Source organism: Mastigoproctus giganteus, chromosome 10, assembly GCF_048544385.1.
Source record: "Mastigoproctus giganteus isolate SK-2022 chromosome 10, ASM4854438v1, whole genome shotgun sequence".
In the NCBI taxonomy this organism is placed as follows: Eukaryota; Metazoa; Arthropoda; class Arachnida; order Uropygi; family Thelyphonidae; genus Mastigoproctus; species Mastigoproctus giganteus.
The window spans coordinates 132,917,160-132,941,386 of record NC_143584.1 but is presented as its reverse complement, the minus strand read 5'-3'; the positions used below and the strand labels follow the sequence as shown (position 1 = coordinate 132,941,386).

Below are 24,227 nucleotides of genomic sequence, written 5' to 3'. Positions count from 1 at the left end.
TCTCGGTGGGCACCACCACCCAGATGCGTTTTTGGAGTTTGTTGGCTGACTCATTGGTGGGCGGGCAGAGGTACCCTGATAATGCAGACATGCCATCATGATTGTGAAGTTAATTCCACAATATGAGAAATTCCAAATGGTGAAGATAATGATAATATTTTGAAGACTAAATGCACTATTATAACTTGTACATTTAGTCTTCAAAAAAATAAAAAATTTAAATACGTATAAATTTAAAATAAGGATTCTGAATTGTATTTAATTTTATAATTTATAAACAACATTTTTCAATACGTGTTGATTAACTTTTTTAACCATGTGCAATGAAATTCTTGAGATGGTAGATCATGGCTCATTTTGAAGAAAAAAAAGTACATCACATCACAAATTAAGTTGGCTACTCCTGGTATAAGACATTGGTCAGGCCACGCCTTCTTTCCACATACAGGTCTGGAGGCCTCATTTTAGGAAGGATGTAGAGTTGCTTGAGCACGTACAGAGAAGGGCAACAAGATTGGTGAGGGGAATGAAGGGGTCCTTTTATCAAGAAAGGCTTAAATGCTGAAAATTGTAGCACCTGGAGACTAGGCACCTGCGAGGTGATCTGATTGAGGTGTATGAGGCCTTGAATGGGTTGAGCACGCTGAATTCTGATGGGATTCTTCCGCTTGTTCAGATTACGAGCCTGAGGGGGAGCATAAATTAAAATTGAGATAAAGACAATTGTAGAGTCGATTTGCAGAAATTTGCCTTTAGCCAGGGGTAAATTGCTGGGACAAACTTTCATCTGTTGTTGTGGAAGCTGATAGCTTAAATAAATTCAAGGAGGAAGTGGACAAATGTTTAGAGGGATTGGATGTGTTAAATTTTTTTATTATTTTTTTTTTTGACTGATGCTACATAAGCTTATACACTTGTTTTCTTGCATCACATGCCTCCATTACTATTACTATGATTGCCATCTTTTAAATTGACTTTAGAAGCCTGATGGAGGGTTTGGAGTGCACCACCTCACATGTAGGAACAATATTTCTGCATCTTTGTCCAGAGTGAGTAGTTGTTTAGAAGAAAAGTAACACTCAGAGATAAAGAGAAAACCTACTTTTTAGATGCAGAAGAAGAAGGAGCAGCCATATTTCTAACATGCTTATTATTATTATTACTAGCCATATAGTGCAAGGAAGCCTGGGGCTCAGCTAAAAAAAAAATTTTTCAAGTTACCCAGAGAGAGAGAGAGAGAGAGAGAGAGAGAGAGAGAGAGAGAGAGAGAGAGAGAAAAGTAGAAGGGAATCATCAAGAAGAGAATAATGATGATATCCAGCTCAGGACCCTGGGTGTGCAAAGCCCATACTCACCAGATGTGAGCCCCTGGGGTTGTTATGCCAAGAGAGATTAGAAGTCAGGCAATTCCTAATAGTGATATATGGTCTTATCTAGAAATCTGAATGTCATTGAAAACAAACATATAAGGTGTGTGTGAAAAGTTACAGTACTGATTTTTTTTAAACAATACTACTAGCACATTACATTGGCTGCTGTTGAAACTATTTGCTAATTATTATAGAAGAATGATGGATAGAGTGTTGAAAAGAATGTCTTGTCATGTTAGAGCAGATATAGCAGAGTCAGGTCAGTGGTTCTTGCTTCATGATGGTGCGCCTTCACTCAATGGAGCCATCATCAAGAAGAGCAAGCACCATTCCCCGTATTCACCGGGTTTAGCATCTTATGATTATTTTCTGTTCCCAAAGGCAAAATCCCACATTAAGGGGTCACCATTTTGACAGCATTTCAGAGATCCGAACTGGCATGATAAGGGAGTTAAACAGGACAAGTGATCTTGTGGAAGCCTTTTTAACTCGCTCATCATGCTGCTTTCGATCTCTGAAATCCTCTCAAAATGGTGCCCCTTTTGCTGGGATTTTGTTATGACTGTGCAAAGTGGTGTATTGAGTTATGGGGACTGTAATTTGAAGATTAATTGGTAAATAAATTTTTTTTTCCCCTTTGGATTTTGATTTTTTTTATGAATGTTGTCCTAAAACTTTTCAGGCACATCTTGTTGGAGCAGCGTAGAATCCTTTTTGTGAGATCCAAGACAGGACAAGACAGAGTTTTTGAATGATTGTAGTTAACTAAGTTATCTTTGCCTTATTGATGAATTACCTCAAGAGCAGCATTTAAGGAATTGATGATGTTTGTGGTTAATGAATTTCTCAATTAAGTGGTTAATGAATTTATCCCTTATTTTGGAAAGATTAGCAGTAAATGCCATTGGACAATAATTGGATGAGAGGGATTGATTTGTCATCTTTTTTTTAGGTACTAGTTGGATATGAGCAGATTTCCAAGCAGAGGGAAAATCACCAGTGGAATAAAAAGCATGAAAAGGTGATTCAGAACAGGTGCATTTTGAGAACAAGTGGAGAAATATCATCAGGACCTGGAGCTTTCTTGGCATCAAGATTGTTTAAAATTCTTCTGCAGAAAAGACTACAGGAGATATTGAGTGGGGTGTACTGGGAATGGTAGGTGGTTGCTTACCTAGATCATCAATACAAGAATTAGAAGAAAAGTGGGATGCTAATAAGTCAGCTTTATCTTTAGCTGAGGAGGCAACAGAACTGTCACATTTTAAATGATGTGGGGGTATAGATGGGTAAATTTGTGGCCAATGGCTTTGGCAGAAGACCAGAATGCCTGACTACCATTTGGACAAGAAGCAAGTTTTCTACTCTGAGGCAGTTGCAATATACAGTATTCATTGTATATTGCTTGTGCCTAAGGCCGTTCTTAGCACAATTATTGAAAAAACAAGGTTCAGATTTTTTTAAGTATTAGATTTTAAGTTGGAGTGTGGATAAAGGATTTCATACCCACAAGAATTTCATTGACACGATCTGAGCAAATGTTGATGTCACAAGATTTAACAGGATCTGAGCAAATGTTGATGTCACAAGATTTAACAGTAAGCTAATCAAGGAGAAGAATAGAAATCTTGCAGATTATGCCATTTTGCATCCTTGTAATGCCAAACAACACGTGGCTGAGAATGGCTACAAAAGAAATGCTCCATTGGGGAAGACAACATCACCAAATTCAGACTTGAGGTGGCTAGAGGACCACTCTACCGTGTGCTTTGAAGGTTTGTTCATGAGAAAAAGATCAAGAGTGTGTTGGGTATGTGGTTAGAATTGTCTGGTGTTCTGGTAGGTAAATGAACAGTGTGTATGTGAGATCATTAGTAATTGGAAAGGCCTCAGCATACTGACCAACTGTGTCCATGCGACTAGAAAAAGTAAGCAACCTGGAGTTCTGAACATTAACGTCACCAAGGAAAATTATCTAACTATTAACAAAGTTGGACTGGAGAAAGTGGAGTTTCAAAGAAAGGAAGTCAGAGTTCCAGTTGAATAGTGGAGGTTGCTGAACAATATAGGCAGCAGATGAATTTGTCAGAATGGGGTATAGACAGATTTTAAACCAGAGAAAATCAAAAAGAGGGGATTCCAAATTACTGTCTCTGATAGGGACTATCAGAGCATACATATGCATAAATACCACCTTTGGCACACATTGGTCATGCCAGTCTAACTTTGCTTAATGGGGAAGATTTGCCTCAGTGTTACAATGTCACTCTTGACTCATTCTCATAGATTGCACTTACTTGAAAAGCAATATGCATTCACTATTCAATCCCTATCACATATTCTGGAACCCTTTACACTTCATGTGATAATAGAGAAAATACCAACCTAACAGAATTCTCTACATTTCTTAAACAAATTGGTTTTTATATTCATTTTTGTTGTGACTTTAAAATATATCTAGATTTCTTATGAGACAGTAATATTGCACCACAAATCTTGAAAAGTACAATTTGCCACTAAACACCCAATACAATTCATCCATTTTAATATAAAAAAGACATCGCCCTGTCCTTTTTGGGTTTGCTAGTATGGAGGAGTGACCCACATCTAATTATCTTGATTTATACAAATGTGATGTTTATTCATCAGTTCAAGTTTGTTACTATATGCTTTTCATTAAATAATAAAGAAAATAGTTTGCTTTTCTTTCAGAGGCATACAAAGGCAAGCTACTCTTTAATGTGCAGGGCCTTGTCCCACTGTATGGATGCTTTGATTTAAAGATAAGATTCATGTGGTCTTGTTAGGTCCAAGAAATGTAATCCCTTTCCTGGTTTCTGTAAGCATTTGCACAATTTGTTGCATGGAAGATATGTCCCATTCTTGCTGTTGTGGCTTCTACATACCTGCCAATTCTTCTGATTTAGTTGGAAGTTTCCATAATTAGGTGTTTTTTTGGTTTTCTGATAAGTTTACTTTTCTGGTTTTATTCAAGTTTGTGTTGATTTTCAAGTATTGAGAGGTTTTTTTAATTACAGACCTACTGAATTAGTAGTAGTAGTAGTGGTGGCACATGATGCAAGAAAGCAAGTGTAGGAGCTTATGCAGCATCAGCCAAAAAAAAAAAAATCACACCATTCCCTCCAAATGCCTGTCCAGTTCCTCCTTAAATTTATTTAACCTATCAACTTCCACAACGACAGATGGAAGTTTGTTCCAGCAATTAACCACCCGCTGGCTAAAGGCAAACTTCCGCACATCTGTCCTTTCTTAATTTGAACTTATGTCCCCGTAGGTCCGTAATCTGAACAAGTGGAAGGATCCCATCAGAATTCAGCGTGCTCAACCCATTCAAGGCCCTATAGACCTCAATCAGATCACCGCGCAGGTGCCTAGTCTCCAGCCACTGCAATTTGCAGAACTTAAGCCTCTCTTGGTAAGAGTATCCCTTCATTCCCCTCACCAATCGTGTTGCTCTTCTCTGTACACGCTCAAGCAAATCTACATCCTTCCTAAAATGAGGCCTCCAGACCTGTACGCAGTACTCAAGGCGTGGCCTGACCATTGCCTTATACAGAGGGACAATCACCTCCTTTTCCCTGCTAGCAAAATTCCTATATATCATTGACAAAACCCCATGACCTGCCCTAGCAGCCTGTCTGCATTGCTCAGAAAACTTCATATCTGACTGCACAATTACTCCCAGGTCTTTTTCATTTTCTACCACCTTAAGTGTAGTACCACACAGTTGGTAGGTTTCTCTGGGGTTACTTCTACCTATATGCAGTACTTTGCATTTGTCAAGGTTAAACTTCAGTTGCCACTTCTTAGCCCATCTGCCCAAATTATCTAGATCCTGTTGCAGTAGCTCACTGCCATTACTGTCATTAACAACCCTGTCAACCTTTGTGTCATATGCAAACTTCGACATTAAGCCTGATATACCTTCATCAATATCATTGATAAATACACAAAACAACAGTGGACCCAACACCGAACCCTGTGGGACTCCACTAATAACATTAGTCCACGAAGAGCAGCACCCATTGATTACCACCCTCTGTCTTCTCCCACTTAACCATCCTTTTATCCATTGTAGCAACTTACCCTTAATACCATTCTGCTCCAATTTGTACAGTAGTCTTCCATGCGCAACAGTGTCAAAAGCTTTCCTGAAATCCAAGTATATGATATCAAAATTATTTTTTGCATCCAGTTCCTTTGTGACCACATCATAATAACCAATCAAATTTGTCAGACAAGACTTTCCCTTAACAAACCCATGCTGTGTTTGAATTATTGCTGCAGTCTTGTCTAGATGATCCTGCAATGCATCTTTAACCAGTGACTCCATTATTTTACCCGGAACAGAAGTTAAACTAACTGGTCTGTAATTACTCGTGTCACCCTTCGATCCACCTTTGTGAATTGGGGACACATTTGCACATCTCCAGTCCGTGGGAACCTCCCCTGAGTCCAAGGATGCTCTCATAATTATGGCTAAGGGTTTGCTTAGTTGCTTTGCCGCCTCCTTTAAAATAACTGGATAGATCCCATCCACCCCAGGTGCCTTTCTTATGTTTAACTTCAACAATTTCTCCTCCAATTTGCTCTCAGTTATTACAAAATCATTAAGCACACTGCTACAATTTGATAACCCTCTTCCATTTTCAAATTGTAATAATTCCTCACGTGTGAATGTAGATGCAAAATACTCATTCAGTTTGTTTGCTATCTGAGCAGGATCATCAACAGTCGAACCATCGATGTCAAGTGGACCAATCATATTCATCCCCTTCCTTTTAGAGTTTATATAAGTAAAGAAATCCTTGCTGTTTTTCTTAGCATCTTTTGCCAAAGATTTCTCGTAATCCGCCTTCGCCTGCCGAACCTCCTTTGTTACCTGATTACAGACTAGCTTATATCTGCCACAGGCTTCTGCGTCACCTGATAATTTATATGCATCCCATGCATTTTTCTTCTCTGTCACGAGTCTCATTAGTTCATTTGATAACCATTTAGGCCTAAACCTTGAACGATATTTCTTAATCGGTATATAAAGTCTAGTAGCTTCCACGATTAATTCCTTGAATGCTTCCCACTTAGAATTTACTGTTGGTAACATCGTCAGTTGATCCCACTGTACAGAATTTAAAAACTGTCTGAGACCATGTACTCCCCTTTATGGAAGCAAAAACCATTTCCTTTACCCCTGACGGTAGTTACCTCTTTGAGTAAATTCCACTTCAGCACACTGTGATCACTGCCACCTAGTGGTTCCTTTATCTGCAAATTCTTAATACACGAATGATCACTGCTGATAACCAGATCAAGAGTGTTACTTTCTCTGGTTGCCTCTCGAACATGCTGCTGCAGAAAACAATCATCCAATAAATCCACAAAAGTCTGACTAGTGTGTGAGTGACCAACCCACAAGTTCCAGTCAATATCTGGGAAGTTAAAATCCCCCATTATAAGACATTCTGATTTACTGGCCCACTCTATTTCTCTGTACAATTGTTCATTGTACTCATTCAAGTCATTAGGCCTATAACACACTCCTACCCTTATTTTTCGTTTCGCAGTGCTTATCTCACACCAAACTGACTCAACAGAGCACTGTTCATCTATATTAACTGGGTGCACTTCCTTTGATTTTATGTTTTTCTTAATTAACAGCATAATACCCCCTCCCTTTCTGTCCTGTCTATCCTTTCTGTACACATTGTACTCCCCAAATTCCAGTTCTGCATTCCTTATATCTTTGTGACAACACGTCTCTGCTATCCCAACAATATCCGCCTTTGATGTCTTGACCAACACTTCAAATTCATCAAATTTATTTACTATACTTCTAGCATTGGTATACATGCAAGCATACATGCTCCTATGCCTATTCCTTGTTACCCTAACACATCCCATATACACAACTATTCCATGATGACTGCCATCCGTCCCTGAAACCCCCAACACCCCTCGCTCCAGGTCGCTTCTTATTCTAATAGAAGTTGTGCAAGAATCACCTTCACCTCTGCCTGCGGTTACTGTTAAACTATTAGTCTTTGTATCCCACCAAACTAGCAGTTTTCCGACCCACCTAACACTGCCTCGATAGCATCAGCAAATATTCTTGCACCCTTTCTATTTAAGTGTATCCCATCCCTGTAGAAGCAATCTCTCCTGTTAACAAGTACAGTCCAGGCTGAAAAAAATTCTACCCCTTGAGCCTTGCACAATCTTTCCAGGGCCGAATTGATCGACAAGGCTCTCATCATGTACTCCCTCCTATCGTGTCTGGGCAGAATTGCAGACACTTTCAAATTCAACCGTATTTCACGGCTTTTTTTCAACAGTGACCTGTACTTGTTGAGTAATTCCGCCGGTCTCCTACTCTTAATATCATTAGTGCCAACGTGTACAACTATATCACCTTTTGTGCCCTTGAAAGATGATATACGCTCTACAACGTCATCAACCTTTGCCCCTGGCAGACATACCCTGGTCCTGTTCCACCTATCCTTTTTACAAAGCATGTTCCCCGTTTCCCTGACAATAGAGTCACCAACAACAACTAGTTCCTGTGGGACCAGCGCATTCTGCTTTAGGGGTTGCCGCTGTGTTGCGTGATGACCAAGTGCAAGCTCTGGCGTTGATGTGGGCAGCTGAGAGCCTGATGGGCCCCTCAATTTAGATCTTTCGAGGGCATCCACCCTGTCCTTCAAACTCTCATATAGGCCTATAACAACGCTGAGTTGTCGCCTGATTTCCTTACACTCCTTACATCGCGCACACACAAAGACATCCCCCATGGCTATATCATGTTCCGTTCCAGAGAGTTCGGCAAACATTTCACAAGTTGCACATTTTTTTAGGCTGTGATGCGTTGGAGAACTGCCCCCCCCTCAGTTCTCCCCCGAGTCACAGCACTCCTGCCACTTTGTGCCCGTTGCTTTGCTGCTCTAGTTTGGGGCATGGTAGTTTAAATTAATAAAATCAATAAATTAAATGTCAATAGTATTTGAATAGAAACTATTAAATAGAAACAGTGAAGCGTATTACTATATAATTATGCGTTAGAGCAACCTAGCTACCTCAATTAAAAAATTTGAATTCCCTACCACTATATCCAAAAACAATGGCTACAAAAATGGAACGAAATAACGGTTTTACCTATCGTAAGTAAAATCCACAAAAACTCTTTATCTAAATTAAAAATAAAAAATAACCAGCGTAACTATATTGTATATGACTACGTATTAAGTACAATATAAAATAACAATCATGTAAATAAAAGGCAAACACTTATCGTTTTTGCGGAGCCTGTAACTGACAGCTGTAACTTTTAAAGAGATTCAGCGCCCTCCCAATTTTATGATATGCTTTAAAGGTTAATGCTAGATAGTGATCACCATGGGGGCTCACATCTGGTGAGTATGGGCTTGGCAAACCCAGGGTTCTGAGCTGGATATCATCATTCTTCTCTTTCTCGGTGATTCCTTTCTACTTCTCTCTCAGGGGTAACTTGGGAATTTTTTTTTTTTTTTTTTTTTTTTTTTGGCTGGTGCAACATAAGCCTCAGGCTTCCTTGTACCATATGACCAATAATAATAATAATAAAAAGTACATGTTTACAACATTAGGTAGAAAAACATACCTGGACTTCATTTTTTATATCTTAACGTTTGACACTATGTTTAAGTACATTATTTGTGTAACCAAGGTTTAATTTTAATATCTTAATTTTAGTGCTTTCTTCCCCCCCCCCCCCTAAATAGTATTAGCAATTCAGGGCAAGGTTAGTGCACCATTGCTGTTACTAGTACAGTCTGTCCTCGTATAGCACGATAGTTGTGTTCCTAGAAACCGTCGTGCAATGTAAACAACAGGCCCTATGGGAAAAGTGGGGTTCGGTGCCGACCACCCAAGATTGAACACTCATCTGGAACCAAAACATTAGCAAACACAATAAATAATCGGGTAATTTTAATCGTTAGTTAGTTACTTAACAGCCCTTACCGGGCTGTTAAGTAACTATTCGTATAACGATTAAAATACGTAATAAAAAATAATATTATAATATTTTTTATTTTTATTATAATATAATAAATAATAAAAAAATATTTATTTTTTATTATTTATTTAAATAATAAAAATTTATTAATAAAATAGTAAAAAAATATTATATTAAATAAAATAGTCGTAATAAAATACGTAAGTATTTTATTACGACTATTACGTAATAAAATATTGCTAATGCTTTTGCTTCTATCGTAAGTAAACTTGTTTTTTGTTTGATTTTCTATCCAAACAGATGGCAGCTGTTCCATCTATTCCAATTCTTTGTGTCTTAATCTAATGGATTTTAATTACACTTTGAGTTGTTCCTGCTATGAAAGTTGTTTTTATTTTCTCTGCATTCTTTCTAATTCTCGGCGTTGCCTCATTTCGGTCTGTAGCACGTGCAATATCACATGATCTTTCATTTTGCTCAAAGTGTTTCACAATTTCATATTTTTTCACTATCGACAGAGGCGGACTGGCCATAAGCCTTACCCGGGAAATCCTGGTGGGCCGGAGGCCGGTGTGATTTTGGCTATAAACCGTAGTGTGAGGCCACTATAAATTTTCCCAGGTAAGTATTTTTGACCCAGTCCGCCTCTGTTTATCGATATTGCTTTTTTTTTTCTCTCTGAATCTGCAGTGTCTTCGCCAGGACGCTTCCTTTTCACACCTTTTAAGTATTTTACTAATTTTTAGGGAATAAAGCACAATTACAAAACGCGAGGAGGCATGCTTGATACACATAAACAAAGCTGCGCCCATGTAGCAACTGAATAAACAACACCGTAAAGGCCGAGATACACTATTAACACCTCACATTTTACTAAAGCACATTTCTGGTGGTTACTACCATAAAACAATTTCCAGTTGCGTTTCTGCTAGTGGAATCTGTTATAAACTGGTAGTAAACTCCATCTAATTGCATTTGCGATTATATCGATAGCTGGAATTGTGTTGGTTTTTACGTTATTATGGTGAAATGTGTTTTCCCTTCACTGATATAAAAAACATAAATACATTTTCAGAATCTTCTCTTCATTCCTATCGTGTTGCGTTCAGTTGGGGTGATTCTGCGTTCGACTGCCATTTCTTGTAAACACAAAGGCGAATCGTGCATAAGCGAATTCGGTCGTGTTATATAAGATATCGTTCCCCTATTTATAAATCGTGTATGATCGAATTCGTGTAATGTAAACGCGTGTTATACGAGGACCGACTGTAATTGATTAGTTTGCCATGTGCAACTAATCAATTAATCTACAAAATACAATTCTGTTGAATTTTGTGGAGTTTATTGTTAAAAGGTTTGATTAGTTTTAAATATGTAAGTGTTTCACTTTTTAAGAGCATTTATTTATGAAAGGAGATTATACTACTTTGAATTTGTTGAGCGATGTGATTGTTCTGTGGTAAACAATTTGCATAAATGGGCATAGTCAAATTCAACAAAATCTTCATGTGAACCAATAAGATTTTGAAAATAAAATTACTGTGTAATTGAATAGAATGAGGAAAAAATTAAATTAAAAAATATAAAATAAATAAATGAAGAAAATAACTTGAAAATGCTTTGCATTTCATATTCTCTGAAGCATATTAATATATGCTTCAGATTATATTCTGATTATATTAATGATCGGTAATTTTTAGGGGAAAAAAAAGGCTAGAATAATTTAAAATGGCGAATAACACCTTGAATAATAGCATTCTTGTTATTAAAAAAAAAAAAAATCCAAACTACTTTGTTGCTAAAGATTGTAGCAATGATATATGTGAAAATGAAACCAGAATATGAATTCCATGGAAAATTCACACCACACAGATGTGGGTATTCAATGCATCTTTTTAATGGTCATAGAGCCATAAAATAAATTTTTATTGCTATTCTTCCCCAATTAAAAAAATAATCAGCAGTAACACAGATCAAAAGTAAAGACCATACTGGAGGAATATTAAAATTAGTGTCCCATAATTTAATTTTTATTTTTAATTTTTGTTTGATAGGGTGCTATAGCATGTTGGTTGATGCCCATTCCCCACTGATAACATGACCAAGTGTGACCATTATAAATATGTTTACTTGCAAACATCTTAATTTGTAGTAGACTTGCACTCTGATTGATCTAGTTTAGCTTTTTTTTTATTTATTTATTTTATTTTTTTTTTTTTTTTATGAATTTTCATTATTAAGTGTTAGATCTTATGCCATACTCGGAAGAACATTGGACTCATACTGGAATTTTAAATAAATTTTATTTTTTATTTACATAGATTAAGTAATTTTTTTATGCTTTTGTGATGTGTATGATTCAGTGTATGACTTTATTTTTTTAAATTAATTTAGGTTAATTGTGAATCTACATTCACTTGATGTTGTATATAATCCTTATGCCATTAAGTCTCTTTTTGAGTTCTTCTCATTGAAAAGTAAGTCAGGAGGATATGAACCCTCTCCAAGTGACTTAAAACTGACTGCTGTTGCTCGTATGCGTTATGAAGTATTGAAAGAGCAAACTAAAGCTGAATTGAAACACAAGTTAGACAGAATTTTGGAAGGAGAAGATAAGTTTGTAAGTTTAGATCAGTTTTATTAAAAATTATATTAATATAATTTATTTTAAAGAGGCTGTTAAGTAACTTTTGAGACCATTTATCTGATGTAACTATTCCAAGACATTACATAGGCACTAGGCTATGTGTTAATAGAGTATAAGGCAAAATACATTGTTGTAAAATATACCTTGACAATCAATAATAAATTGCTTGCTTAGTTTCAGATGGAAATTTGTGTTCATTTTCAAAATTGTTAATGATATCAGATTATTGTTTACTGAACAGTATAGTGTAATTTGTGTTAGTTTCTTAACACTTGAAATAAGAATATTTACTGATACAGGTAACCCTCGTATAACACGGTTATTGGGTTCCTGTAAAAAGTCATGTGTTGTGCGAAACTGTGTTATATGGGACTAAGAAAAAGTACAAAAAAAGGGGGAGGTTACATTCCAAAAACTTTCAAAAATACACTATTTTGTTAGCAAAACTAACAAAAAATACACCATTCTGTATTTTGTGTATGTTCTGCTCTCTTTAAAAAAATCAGTAATCTGGGTTTGTTTGCTTTTTGCTTGAAAAATCTTTGTGAATTTCATCGTATGGAACTAAGCATTTTTGAAGCTCCCTTTTGAACTCTGGGCTCCTTTCTTTGAAGAATCTGCATTTAAAAAATAAGATGCTAATTGCTTGGCTAACTTTATGCCTTCCCCTATGTTTTTTAGTGTAAAATTGGAAGTTTAGAATTTTCATCTGCTATATCATCATCTGAATTGATTTGATTTTATCTCCGTTGCCATTTGCACCAAATCTGCTACGCCGCCTTCTTTTTCTACCAGTAATTCTTGAACGTCTTCAGTAATCATACCTTTTTTTATTTTTTAGGAGCATCTGCGACTAAGGGCATGTTGCTCTGTGTATATTGTCTTTAAATTGCGTGTCCTGAGGTAGATTTTCTGCTTTGCTGGATGAAAAACTGGAGTTTCCGGGAATAAAAACCATGCTACCCTCGCCCGAGCCTGACTAACTCAGCCACATTGTGAAAAAGACCCATAAAAATTCCTCCCTTCATCGATGGGATTCGAACTCGGGGTCTTTTCCAGCTGGTGTGTGGAGGAGGGCAATTCTGTCAACTGTGCTACCACGAGGGCTTCAGTAGTCATATCATCAAAACTTTCCCTTCCTACCAATGTAGCAAGTTCTACTATTGCACCGATTATATTTTCTGCCGGTTCGACCATATTTCCTGAATCAACTGACTCTGGTCATATATTTTTACACACACACATTTAACATTGAAGGTTTTACTTCTTTGAGCAATAAAGCTATGATTCTGAAACAGCCCACAATTGAGAAATGTTTCCATGCCTTTATTTGAAATAAAGGCAATATATTTGAAATGAGTTTTAAAGGTGGATATAATGCCTTGATCTAACGGCTGAATGAAAGAAGTACTATTAACCCAGTACAACTGTGGCGTTAGGAACAACTTCAACATTTGGATGACTTAAATCTTTTGGATGACCTGGTGTGCTATCCAATAGGAATAAAACTTTGAAATCTAGAATTTTCCAAAAGTTCAACAAGTACAAGTTCAATAGCACAGAATGTAACACAGGAATTTCCCAACAAAATAAAATACAGGGATTTCTTAATAATTTTTTTTTTTGACTAGTGAGTCAACAGTGGGGATTCAAAAAGATTGGAAATGTTGAAAAATTACATCCAACATAATAGTAGGTTTTCCCCTGCACAAAAGCTCAAAAATACCCTGTTATGCGAGGTTTATCAAAATTCTCTAACCATGTTAGAGCAAAATCATGTTATATAAGTACCGTGTTGTGCGAGGATTGCTGCAATTTATCAATTGTGTTAGAGCAAAACTGTGTTGTAAAGTACCGTGTTATATGGGGGTTGCCTGTACTCTTTTAGATATTTCAAATACCACTGGAAAAATAAAAATGAGAGTAGGAGTGTGTTATAGGCCTAATTACTCTGACGAGTATAATTAACAACTATACAGAAAGGTATAGTGGGCCAGTAAATTAGAATGTCTTATAATGGGGAATTTTAACTTTCCAGATATTGACTGGAATTTGAGGGTTGGTCACTCAATACTAGGAAGACATATGTGGATTTATTGGATGACTGTTTTATACAGCAACATTAGCATTAGCAAAGGCACATGTTGCAAGAAAGCAAGCTTATATAGCATCAACCAAAAAAAAAAAAAAAAAAACCCCTTATTTCATTCATCCACTCACTCCAAATGTTTGTCAAGTTCTGCCTTGAATCTATTTAAGCTATCAACTTCTACAAAGACAGATGGAAGTTTGTTCCATCAATCAACCACCCACTGGCTAAAGGCAAACTTCCGCACATCTATCCTACAACCATCTTTCCTAAATTTGAATTTATGCCCTCTCAGACAATTATTCTGAGCAAGGGGAAGAATCCCATCCGCATTGAGCATGCTCAAGCCATTCAAGGCTTTATACACCTCAATCAGAGCCGACCGGGCTAGCTGGGTTGGTAAAGTGCCTGCCTGACAACCCAAAGGTCGCGGGTTCGATTCCCGCCTCGGGCTTGGATCAAAGTACTGCAAAAACCTTGGGAGGTGCATTATGGCCACAGAAGCCTATGCGCCAACAACTACCAAAAAAAAAAAAAAAAAACCCGCAATCACATCACCTTGCAGGTGCCTAGTCTCCAGACACTTTAATTTGCAAAATTTAAGCCTTTCTTCGTAAGAGCAACCCTTTGTTCCATTCACTAATCTTGTTGCCCTTCTCTGTACTCGTTCCAACAGCTCTATATCCTTTTTAAAATGAGGCCTCCAGACCTGTATACAGTACTCAAGGTGTGGCCTGACCATTGCCTTATACAAGGGGATCATTGACAGGACACCATGAGCTACTCTTGCAGACTACTCTTGCGTCTGCACTGCTCAGAAACTTCATATCTGCCTGCACAATTACCCCTAGATCCTTTTCATTCTCTACCACTGTCAGTGTGGTACCGCAGAGTTGATACGTTACTCGGGGATTACTGCTTTCCATGTGTAGTACTTTACATTTGTCAATGTTAAACTTCATTTGCCACCTCTCAGCCCATCAGCTCAACTTTTCTAGATCCTGTTGCAGCAGTGTATTGTCATTTGTATACTGTCAGTGTACTGTCATTACCAACCCTCGTATTGTCTTCAAACTTGGACATTAAGCCTGATATACCATCATCAATATCATTTATAAATACAGAAAACAACAATGGACCCAACACTGAACCCTGAGGGACTCCACTAATAATATTAGTCCACGAAGAGCAGTGTCCATTGATTACCACTCTCGGTCTTCTCCCACTCAACCATCCCTTTATACATAGCAGCAATTTGCCTCCAATGCCACACTGCTCCAATTTGTGCAGCAGTCTTCCATGTGCAACAGTATCAAAGGCTTTACTAAGATCGATATCAAGTTGAACCATCGATATCAAGTGGACCAATCTGATTCATCCCCCCTTCCTTCTAGAGTTTACATAAGTAAAGAACTCTTTGCTGTTTTCTTTGCATCCTTTGCCAAAGATTTCTTGTAATCTGCCTTTGTCTGCCTAACCTCTTTTGTAACTTGGTTACAGACCAGCTTATATCTATCATAAGCTTCTGTGTCACATGTTAATTTGTATGTATCCCATGCATTTTTCTCCTCTGTCCCATGTCTAATTAGTTCATCTGACATCCATTTAGGCCTAAATCTTGAACAATATTTCTTTGTTGGTATGAAAAGCCTAGTAGCTTCCAAGATTAATTCTTTGAATGCCTTAGAAGCAACAAGAAAGTATTATTCTTGATACAGCCATCAGCAGTGATTACACTACTCTGCATTTTGAATAAAAATCACTAACCTTTTCTCAGAACATGTTAGAAAGTCACAAAAGAAAATTTGATTTTTCACAAATTTTGATTAATTTTGGCCAAATTTTTGCACCTAAATTATAACAAAATGCTACTTTTATCGGACTTTTTTTGAAAACAATATTAAAATGGCAGCAGTGTGGTAAAAAGTCCACTGTACACTTGTTCCTCATTTTAAAAACTGATCTACGATGGGTCAAATTTTCATTTCTTTCTTTCTACTTTACAGTCTCTCTCTCTCTCTCTCTCTCTCTCTCTCTCTCTCTCTCTCTCTCTCTCTCTCTCTCTCTCAGCATCGAGCAATAGTCAGCCATCATGTTGAAATTCCACAACCATGGTGCCTCGTCTCCATGTCTTTAGTGCCATGGTGAAATCTTACCCTGCTCTTCACTAACACTGCTTAGATTTCTGGGAAGTAATCGAGAAAAATACCTTGACATTCATGTTATAGCCCAGCTTCTTGAAGTTTACTAATATATTTTTAACTATATTCTTGTAGTCTGGATCCTGGTTGTGCCCTAAGTTTTCAACAACAGACACCTAATCCATGGTTTTTTTTTTTTTTTTTTTTATTGATAGTTCCCTCAAAATCATGGTCCCTCATCAGTTTTTGAATTTGAGGTTCAACAAAAATTCTTTTTTAAGTATCTCTAATAAATCCCCATCGATCTGATCAATGGGGATTTATTAAAAAGGTAGTTGAAGCAGGGACCTTCCTGAGATAAAACTTTCACAAACTGTTTCATCAAACCCAGTTTGGGTCTACCAGGGTTTTATGAATTATGTTCTCTGAGCCCCTTTTTCGTCAGGAAACAAATAACACCACCTTGCAAACAAGCAAGGCATCATCTTGACATCCCAGTTGATCTTTGCCCAACTGTCCCACTCACAAAAAGCAAGACAATTTTGTTTTTCCAAGTAACATTCCTATCATTTTAAAGTCATCAAATATTAAGTACAGTAGAACTTTGATTGTCCGTCACGCTATTTGCCATCAGTCTCTGTTAACCCTCACTTAACCTCACTACGCCATAATGCATTGTGAGCACCATGTGTCACTCAGTCTTTGTATGCAGCTCACTGTATATGGTTGTACTTTAACCTCTTCTTTCACATTTTAATAATTTTTATTTAGTAATCCAATTGAAATGACAGAGAAATATAAGCGAGTAGTGTTGGGATTATTACAAAAAATTGAAATAATCAATCGTCTTAAGAAAAGGTGAAAGTGCTACAAGTATGGTTTATGGAATAGGAAGAAAACAGTAAATGATATTAAACATGATGCAGACAAAATTTAAAACCACCTGGCAAAAATGGAAACCGCTGATGGTAAGGTTAAAAGTCGTAAAACAATGAAGCTTGCTAAAAATGAACAGTTGGATACTGCAATGTTTCAAAAACGTAGCCAAGGAATTCCATTATTGGGACCTATTATAATCGAAAAATCCATTGAAATCAATAAAAAAACTAGGCAGAGATCATTCAAGGCTAGCATCGGATGGTTGGACAAAATTAAATTTTGCTATGCTATTTGACAGTTATCAATCCAGGGTGAGAAGCTAAGTGCAGATAATGCATCAATTTCTGTTTATTATGATAAACTACAGAAGGAAATAGCTGATTGAAGTTTGGTTAAAGACCAAATATACAAGTACAATGAGACTGGCCTTAATTGAAAAGTGCTACCTCAAAAGACACTGGCCTCAATGACTGAACATATGGCATTGGGATATAAGATGCGAAAAGATTGTATCACTATAATGGTATGTGCTAATGCCATCAGTAGTCAAAAATTGCCTTTGGTTGTTATAAGAAAACCAAAAATGCCTAGATCATTTAAAAATATTAATTTAAATGCTTTGCCATTTAAATACTTCTCACAAAACAATGTGTGGGTGAGCCAAGATATATTTCATGATTGGTTTCATAAATTATTTGTACCATATGTAAGTTCACATTTGGGATCAAAAGGTTTACCACAATATGTAATAAAAGGCGCCTCCGTAGCCAGGTGGGAAGGGGCAGCAGTGCGTAGCACACGCTTCTTGATTAGACCAGGGTTCGAGCCTGTGGCCACAATACGGAGGATGCGGAAAGGTCAGGGAATGACCACTGCATATCCCCGGAGCAATATGGCCTTAGTTGCTAATGCGCCTAAAAACTAAATAACAACAGCCTTCTCATCCTATACACATGTGATTTAAAAAGTGATGATGGCAAAATATCATGCCACTTTCTGCCAGCAAATACGACATCTCTCATTCAACCAATGGACCAAGGCGTGATTGAAAGTACGAAACATCATTATCGCAAAATGTTCATTCAGAAACTTGTTTTGAGAGAAAATAAATTAGATTTTATAGAGTTTTGGAAAAGCTACACTATAAAAGATGCAATTTTCAGTGTTGCTGATGCCTGGAATGATGTTCCAGTTCATAAAATACAAAGAAGCTGGAATAAGTTATGGCCAGAAATATATTCAAATGATACAGAAACCATTCCAAAAGAAACCGAAATTTTGCAGTTGTGTTTGAATGTTCCTGGTTTTAAAAATATTTCGATGGAGGAAGTAAATAATTCGCTGGATATGGACAAAATGGACGTCGGATGTGAAATTTTGGAAGAAGATGAAATTGTTCAAAGAGTGATGACAATTTCGGATGATTCTGAAACTGAAGAAGAAGAAGAAAAAGCTGCTGCTAATGGAACAACAAACGTAATTAGCCACTCGGAAGCTGAAACTATTTCAAATTGCATTTAGTGGTTTGCGTTACAAGAAGCAAATGCTCTGCAAGCATTACTTTTGTGTAAAATTCATAATATTGCCTCCCAAAAAGGCTTGGGGGGTAATGAAACAAAAAAAATTGGATGACTTTTTCAAAAAAGAAATATAATTATGTAATATTGTTTTCTTTTAAAATCTTAATGACATTAGAACAAAGTTTTATGTATGTAATATTGTTTTCTTTTAAATTTTTAATGATGTTACTAGACAAAATATTAAAAATAGGTATGTATGTGGAAATCTGTACTATGATTTTTTTTGATGACCCTGGTGCCGGTACACATTGATTTTTAGACCCCATTGTTTATATTCCTTGAACAATTGACGACATGCATACTTTGCATCTTCTAAGTCTTGTGCTATCACCACCTGATCATCTGCAAAAAGTAAATTGTGAATGTAGATGTTCTTATTAATCGGCAATCCCATTTTATTGCATTTTTTTGACATAGGCAGATGGCGATATAAATTTTGAAAAGTGTTGGTGACATGCAACAACCTTGTAATAAGCCTTTTGAAGTGTGGAATTCAGGTGACAAAGCTGATCCCACTTTAATTCTGCATCTATTATTCCTGTAAATTGCCTTAATAATGTTAATCAGTTGTCCATCAATATTTGCTTCTTTCAGTGCTTCCCATAAGAGTTTTCTTGGAACACTGTCATATGCCTTTTGAAGGTCAATGAAAATCATAAAGATTTTTTTTCCCTTTTGATTGGCATTTTTCCAAGGATCTGTTGTACTGTTGAGATATGGTCTATACATGACCTCCTGGCTAAAAAACCACTTGATCCACTTGTAGCATTTCTCCTTCCCTGCATTGTTGGTTGTCCACACATATTTTCTTAATCCAGTTCTACCTCAGTGTTGTTTTAACAAGAAAATGGTCAGATCCACATTCAGCTCCTCTATAAACTCTGACATCTTTCAATGCATATGTCCCTGAATGTCCAGGTTTTGGCACATTATAGCCTTAGTTGCTGATGCGCCAATAAAACACAACCAACCCTGAATGTTTTGAAATAATGTAATCTATAACTGATCTAATTTGTCTTGTCTCCTGTGACCAAGTATATTTATGGATATCCTTGTGTTGGAAAAATGTGTTGTTTATTCTCAAGTCGAACTGTTCACATAGATTGCATAGTCTCTATCTCTGTTATCGTTTCTCTCTTTCTCTCCAAAAATCTTCCAATAACTTTGCTATTTTCTTCAGTTCCTACTCTTGCATTGAAATCTCCCATTAGAAATATCTCTTTTCTTAGGGATTAGCGATTTTTTTTCTATTAGTTCTCTCAGATCCTCCCAAAATTCATCCTTCAAGGTATCGGCGGTGTCATTAGTCGGGGCATCATCATCATCAGCCATTTTCAATCCACTGCAGGATGAAGGCCTCTCCAGCAACTTTCCAGTTCCTTCTATTTTGAGCACTGGCCATCCATTTACTACTCAAAAACTCATGAATTTCATCTATCCATCTCCGCCTTTGTCTTCCAGATTTTCTTCTAGCTCCTCTTGGGTACCATTCTGTTATTTTCTTAGTCCATCTGTCATCATGTCGTCGAGCTATGTGTCCTGCCCAAGACCATTTTAGTTCTTTAGTTTTGATAAGAATGTCCTTTACTTGAGTTTGCTGCCTAATCCATGTGTTTCTCTTCTTATCTAACAGTCTGATTCCCAATATAATTCGTTCCATTCTTCGCTGTGTAGTTCTCAGCTTCTCTTCCATTCTTTTGTTGAGTGCCCAAGTTTCACTTCCATAAGTCATGGTGGGGAGTATACATTGGTTCATTGTTTTACGTTTCAGACAAACTGGGATATTGCTCTTCAGTATGTGACTATATTTCCTGAATGCTATCCATCCAAAATTTATTCTTCTCTTGACTTCCAGCCATTTATCATTATTACAGCTAATAACTTGTCCCAGATAAGTATATGACTCCACCTTTTCAATTACTGCTTCTTCAATCATTATTTCCCTTTCTGTGGCATACTTGTTCATCATTACTTTTGTTTTAGCCATATTCATCTTTAGTCCAAAATCCTTACTAACTGTGCATAACTGATTAAGATTTTCCTCTAATTCTTTGGGATTGTGGCTTATGACCACAATGTCATCTGTAAATGGTTTAGGTACTCTCCGTTCACATTGACTCCTTTCTGCGACCAGTCTAATCTTCTGAAAGCTTCCTCAAGGGCAGCAGTAAACAGCTTCAGAGATATTTTGTCTCCTTGTTGAACTCCTTTCTCAATTTTAAATTTGCTACTGTCTTTGTCTTGTCTAATAAAGGAGGTAGCACTCTCATATATTTTCTTCAAAATCATAATATATGGGGTATCTATGCCTTGTCTTTCCAGTGCCCGAAACATTGCCTTATGCTGTATGGAGTCAAATGCCTTTTCATAATCCACAAATGCCAGGCATAATGGTGTTTTATATTCATTTGCTTTCTCCATTAGCTGTGATATTACGTGAAGGTGATCCATAGTTGAGAATCCAGTCCTAAAGCCAGCTTTCTCTTTCGGTTGATTCTCATCAAGTATTCTTTCTAATCTGTTAGTAATGACCCTTGTGAACAACTTGTAGATGTGGGATAACAAGCTAATTGGTCTATAATTTCCAATTTCTGATTTATCTCCTTTCTTATGCAGCAAAACTATGATTGCATTATTCCACTGCTTAGGCGTCACACCTTTTCTAATGCACTTTGTGAAGAGCCTTGCCAGTTTTTGTGTTATGTCTCCTCCTCCCAATTTTAACAACTCTACAGTAACTTCATCTTCCCCCGGGGCTTTCCGATTCTTCATTTTCTTCAATGCATGTTCTACTTCATCCGGAAGAATATCGGGTATGTCGTATGTGTTGCTACTTTGCAATCCATCTTCCCCACTGCTGGCATCATTCCCTCGCTCCTTGTATAATTCTCTATAGTAGTCTTCTGCTATTTGAATTATGCCTTCTCTACTGTTTATAAGTTCACCATCGCTATTCTTCAGTTTCAGTATCATTTGTCTTTCTGTATTACTGCTCATGACTGCTGATTTAAATCCTTTGTTTTCCCTTAATACTTGTTCTACTTTTCTTGTGTTAAATTTTCTTATGTCCTCTCTGAGTCTCTTTCTAATGGCTTTGCATAACTCATACTCAATTTTCTCCCTATCACTGTTTTTCTTGTCTTTTGTCGTCTTTTGTTCATCATGACAAGTGTTTCTTGTCTAATTTTTTCTTCTTTGGATTTCTTTTTCCCTATAGGTTTCTTGGGTTTTATCACTTTCAGAAAGTTGTAGTATTCCTCGTCGATATCTTGGTTCTGAGCAGTCTGCAGAAGCTCAAACTTGTTCTTAAGTCCCAATACATACTGCTTTTTCTCCTCCTCTGTTATCTCAAAGACCTTTGTATAATTTACTCGAGTCAGTTTTTTCCTTTCCTTTCCTACATCTGTATCAAGTGTACATCTTACCATTCTGTGATCACTTCCAACATTTACATTATTCAGGACGGTAACATCATTCACAATATGTCTTCTGTTAGTGAGGATGAAGTCGATTTCATTAGTTGTTAATCCATTTGGACTCTTCCATATCCACTTTCTGTTCACCCTTTTCTTGAAAAAAGTGTTCATTACTGACAGTCCTTGAGATTCTGCAAATTCCACAAGTCTTTCACCTCTTTTATTTCTTTCACCAATTCCAGAATTTCTTATAGTTCCTCTTTCTGTGCTGTTTTGCCTTTTTCCCACCTTAGCATTGAAGTCCCCCATAATAATAGTGTAGTGGGTTTTCTGCTCATCTAGAAGACTCTCAATTTCGGTGTACATTTCTTCAAACTTTTCATCGTTATGGCTCGATGTTGGTGCATAAATCATTATAATCTTTAGCTTCTAACCCTCAGCGGAATCGTGAAATACCTTCCACGATTCCGCTGACTGCTTGAAGCCCAATTTGCTATTAATAGTTGCGCATTTCCTTTCCCATTCTTCATTTTTCGCTTCTACCACCAACCGATTGGCTATTTTCTTACTTTTCAACATAAATTCAAAGTATATGATATCAAAATTATTTTTTGCATTCAGCTCCTTTGTGACTGCACGTAATATCTAATCAAATTGGTCAGACAAGACTTTCCCTCAACAAACCCATATAGTTGTGTTTTGGGTCATGCACCTTTACATAGTGAGACTGCATGACAGGATGTTAGTGTAGGGATTGGGTGCAAATGTGCCGATATGTATCATACCATTTGTCTATGGTAAAGGGGTTATAAAAATTATATCTAATGATAAACAAAGATAGAATAAATAAAATAAATTAAATATAAAATAAAGAATTTCCAAAAAAAGAAATCTCATCTCCCACATGTCTTATAATTAGTTGGCCATCTTGCAGTATACTGTGTTAAATAAAAATGTTTTCTATACCAAATTTTTTTTAATCCTCAAAGATATATAATTTTTTAATCTTCAAAGATATATAATATAATTTTTTAATCTTCAAAGATATATAATATAATTTTTTAATCTTCAAAGATATATAATATAATTTTTTAATCTTCAAAGATAATAATATAAAATAATTTTATATTATTACACAGTATCAGAAATATTTTATAATAAAAATTCAGAACTATTATACAATTTCAGATTTTATAGGCTTAGTGGTTTGCAATAAAAATATTATGTTGAAAGGGGTTTGCAAGTCAAAAAAGGTTGGGAACTGCTGGTATAAGTCAATGGTCTGGCCACATCTTGAGTACTGCGTAGTGATGTGAAGGCCTCATTTTAGGAAGAATGTAGTGAAATGGATAGGTGAAATTGCCACTACTAATATTTATACTATACTACTTATTTCAAGCATTATGCATTAAATTTTTATAGACTTGGTTTACATCTGTTTACATGTGTATTACTGCAGTATATATTGTTTGTTGCACTGCAATAGACTAGTTACTTAACACAGAAAATGGCACTGAATGTGGATCTTAATTGTTGAAGCACATTTTGCACTCTGAAAATTTAAGGCCAACTTTACTAAAACTTTTCTGGTAGCATTTTGTTTAATTGTGTGATTCTGGGTTCAAATTAGGGTTTACAAAATGTTTGGATGCTTTTAATATTATTTACAGCAGCATGCTGTTTACTCTATCCTTGTAGAGTAAACTAGCATGCTTCCTAATTTACTCTCAAGATTCTGGTTTAAACCAACCCTTAAGCATTATAAATAGAACACTGAAATCTACACTTACTCTGATTGTCTTCCGGTACCGACACCAGAAGAGAAATAGCAATAGCACAAGAATATATGAAAATTATTTGTATGCCTCCAGTACATTAAGGATATGCACTTAACAATTGTAAAAATCATAACAACCTACTGGAGGAAAAGAATAAATTTAGCAAAACAGAAAACAATATATAAAATGTAACGTTAAAACCTTAAAATGGTTGTACAAATTCTTAAAACAGAAAGTAACCAGAATCTGCGAACTTCTGACAAGACCATCTGTATCAATTTTAATTGTTGTGGAAACAAGGTGGGCTGCCCAATTT

At 36.4% G+C, this 24,227-nt stretch overlaps 1 protein-coding gene across 6 annotated transcripts in view; it reads left to right on the top strand.

Annotated features, from left to right (window-relative positions):
* Positions 1-24,227, top strand: part of LOC150079291 (intermembrane lipid transfer protein VPS13D-like) — a 1,618,665-nt gene that overhangs the window by 281,615 nt on the left and 1,312,823 nt on the right. For all 6 annotated transcript variants that reach the window (XM_090383928.1, XM_090383929.1, XM_090383926.1 and 3 more), the window contains one exon: positions 11,776-12,001. In XM_090383928.1, the coding sequence (XP_090240054.1) occupies positions 11,776-12,001 (226 nt within the window). The remainder of the gene's footprint in view (positions 1-11,775; positions 12,002-24,227) is intronic.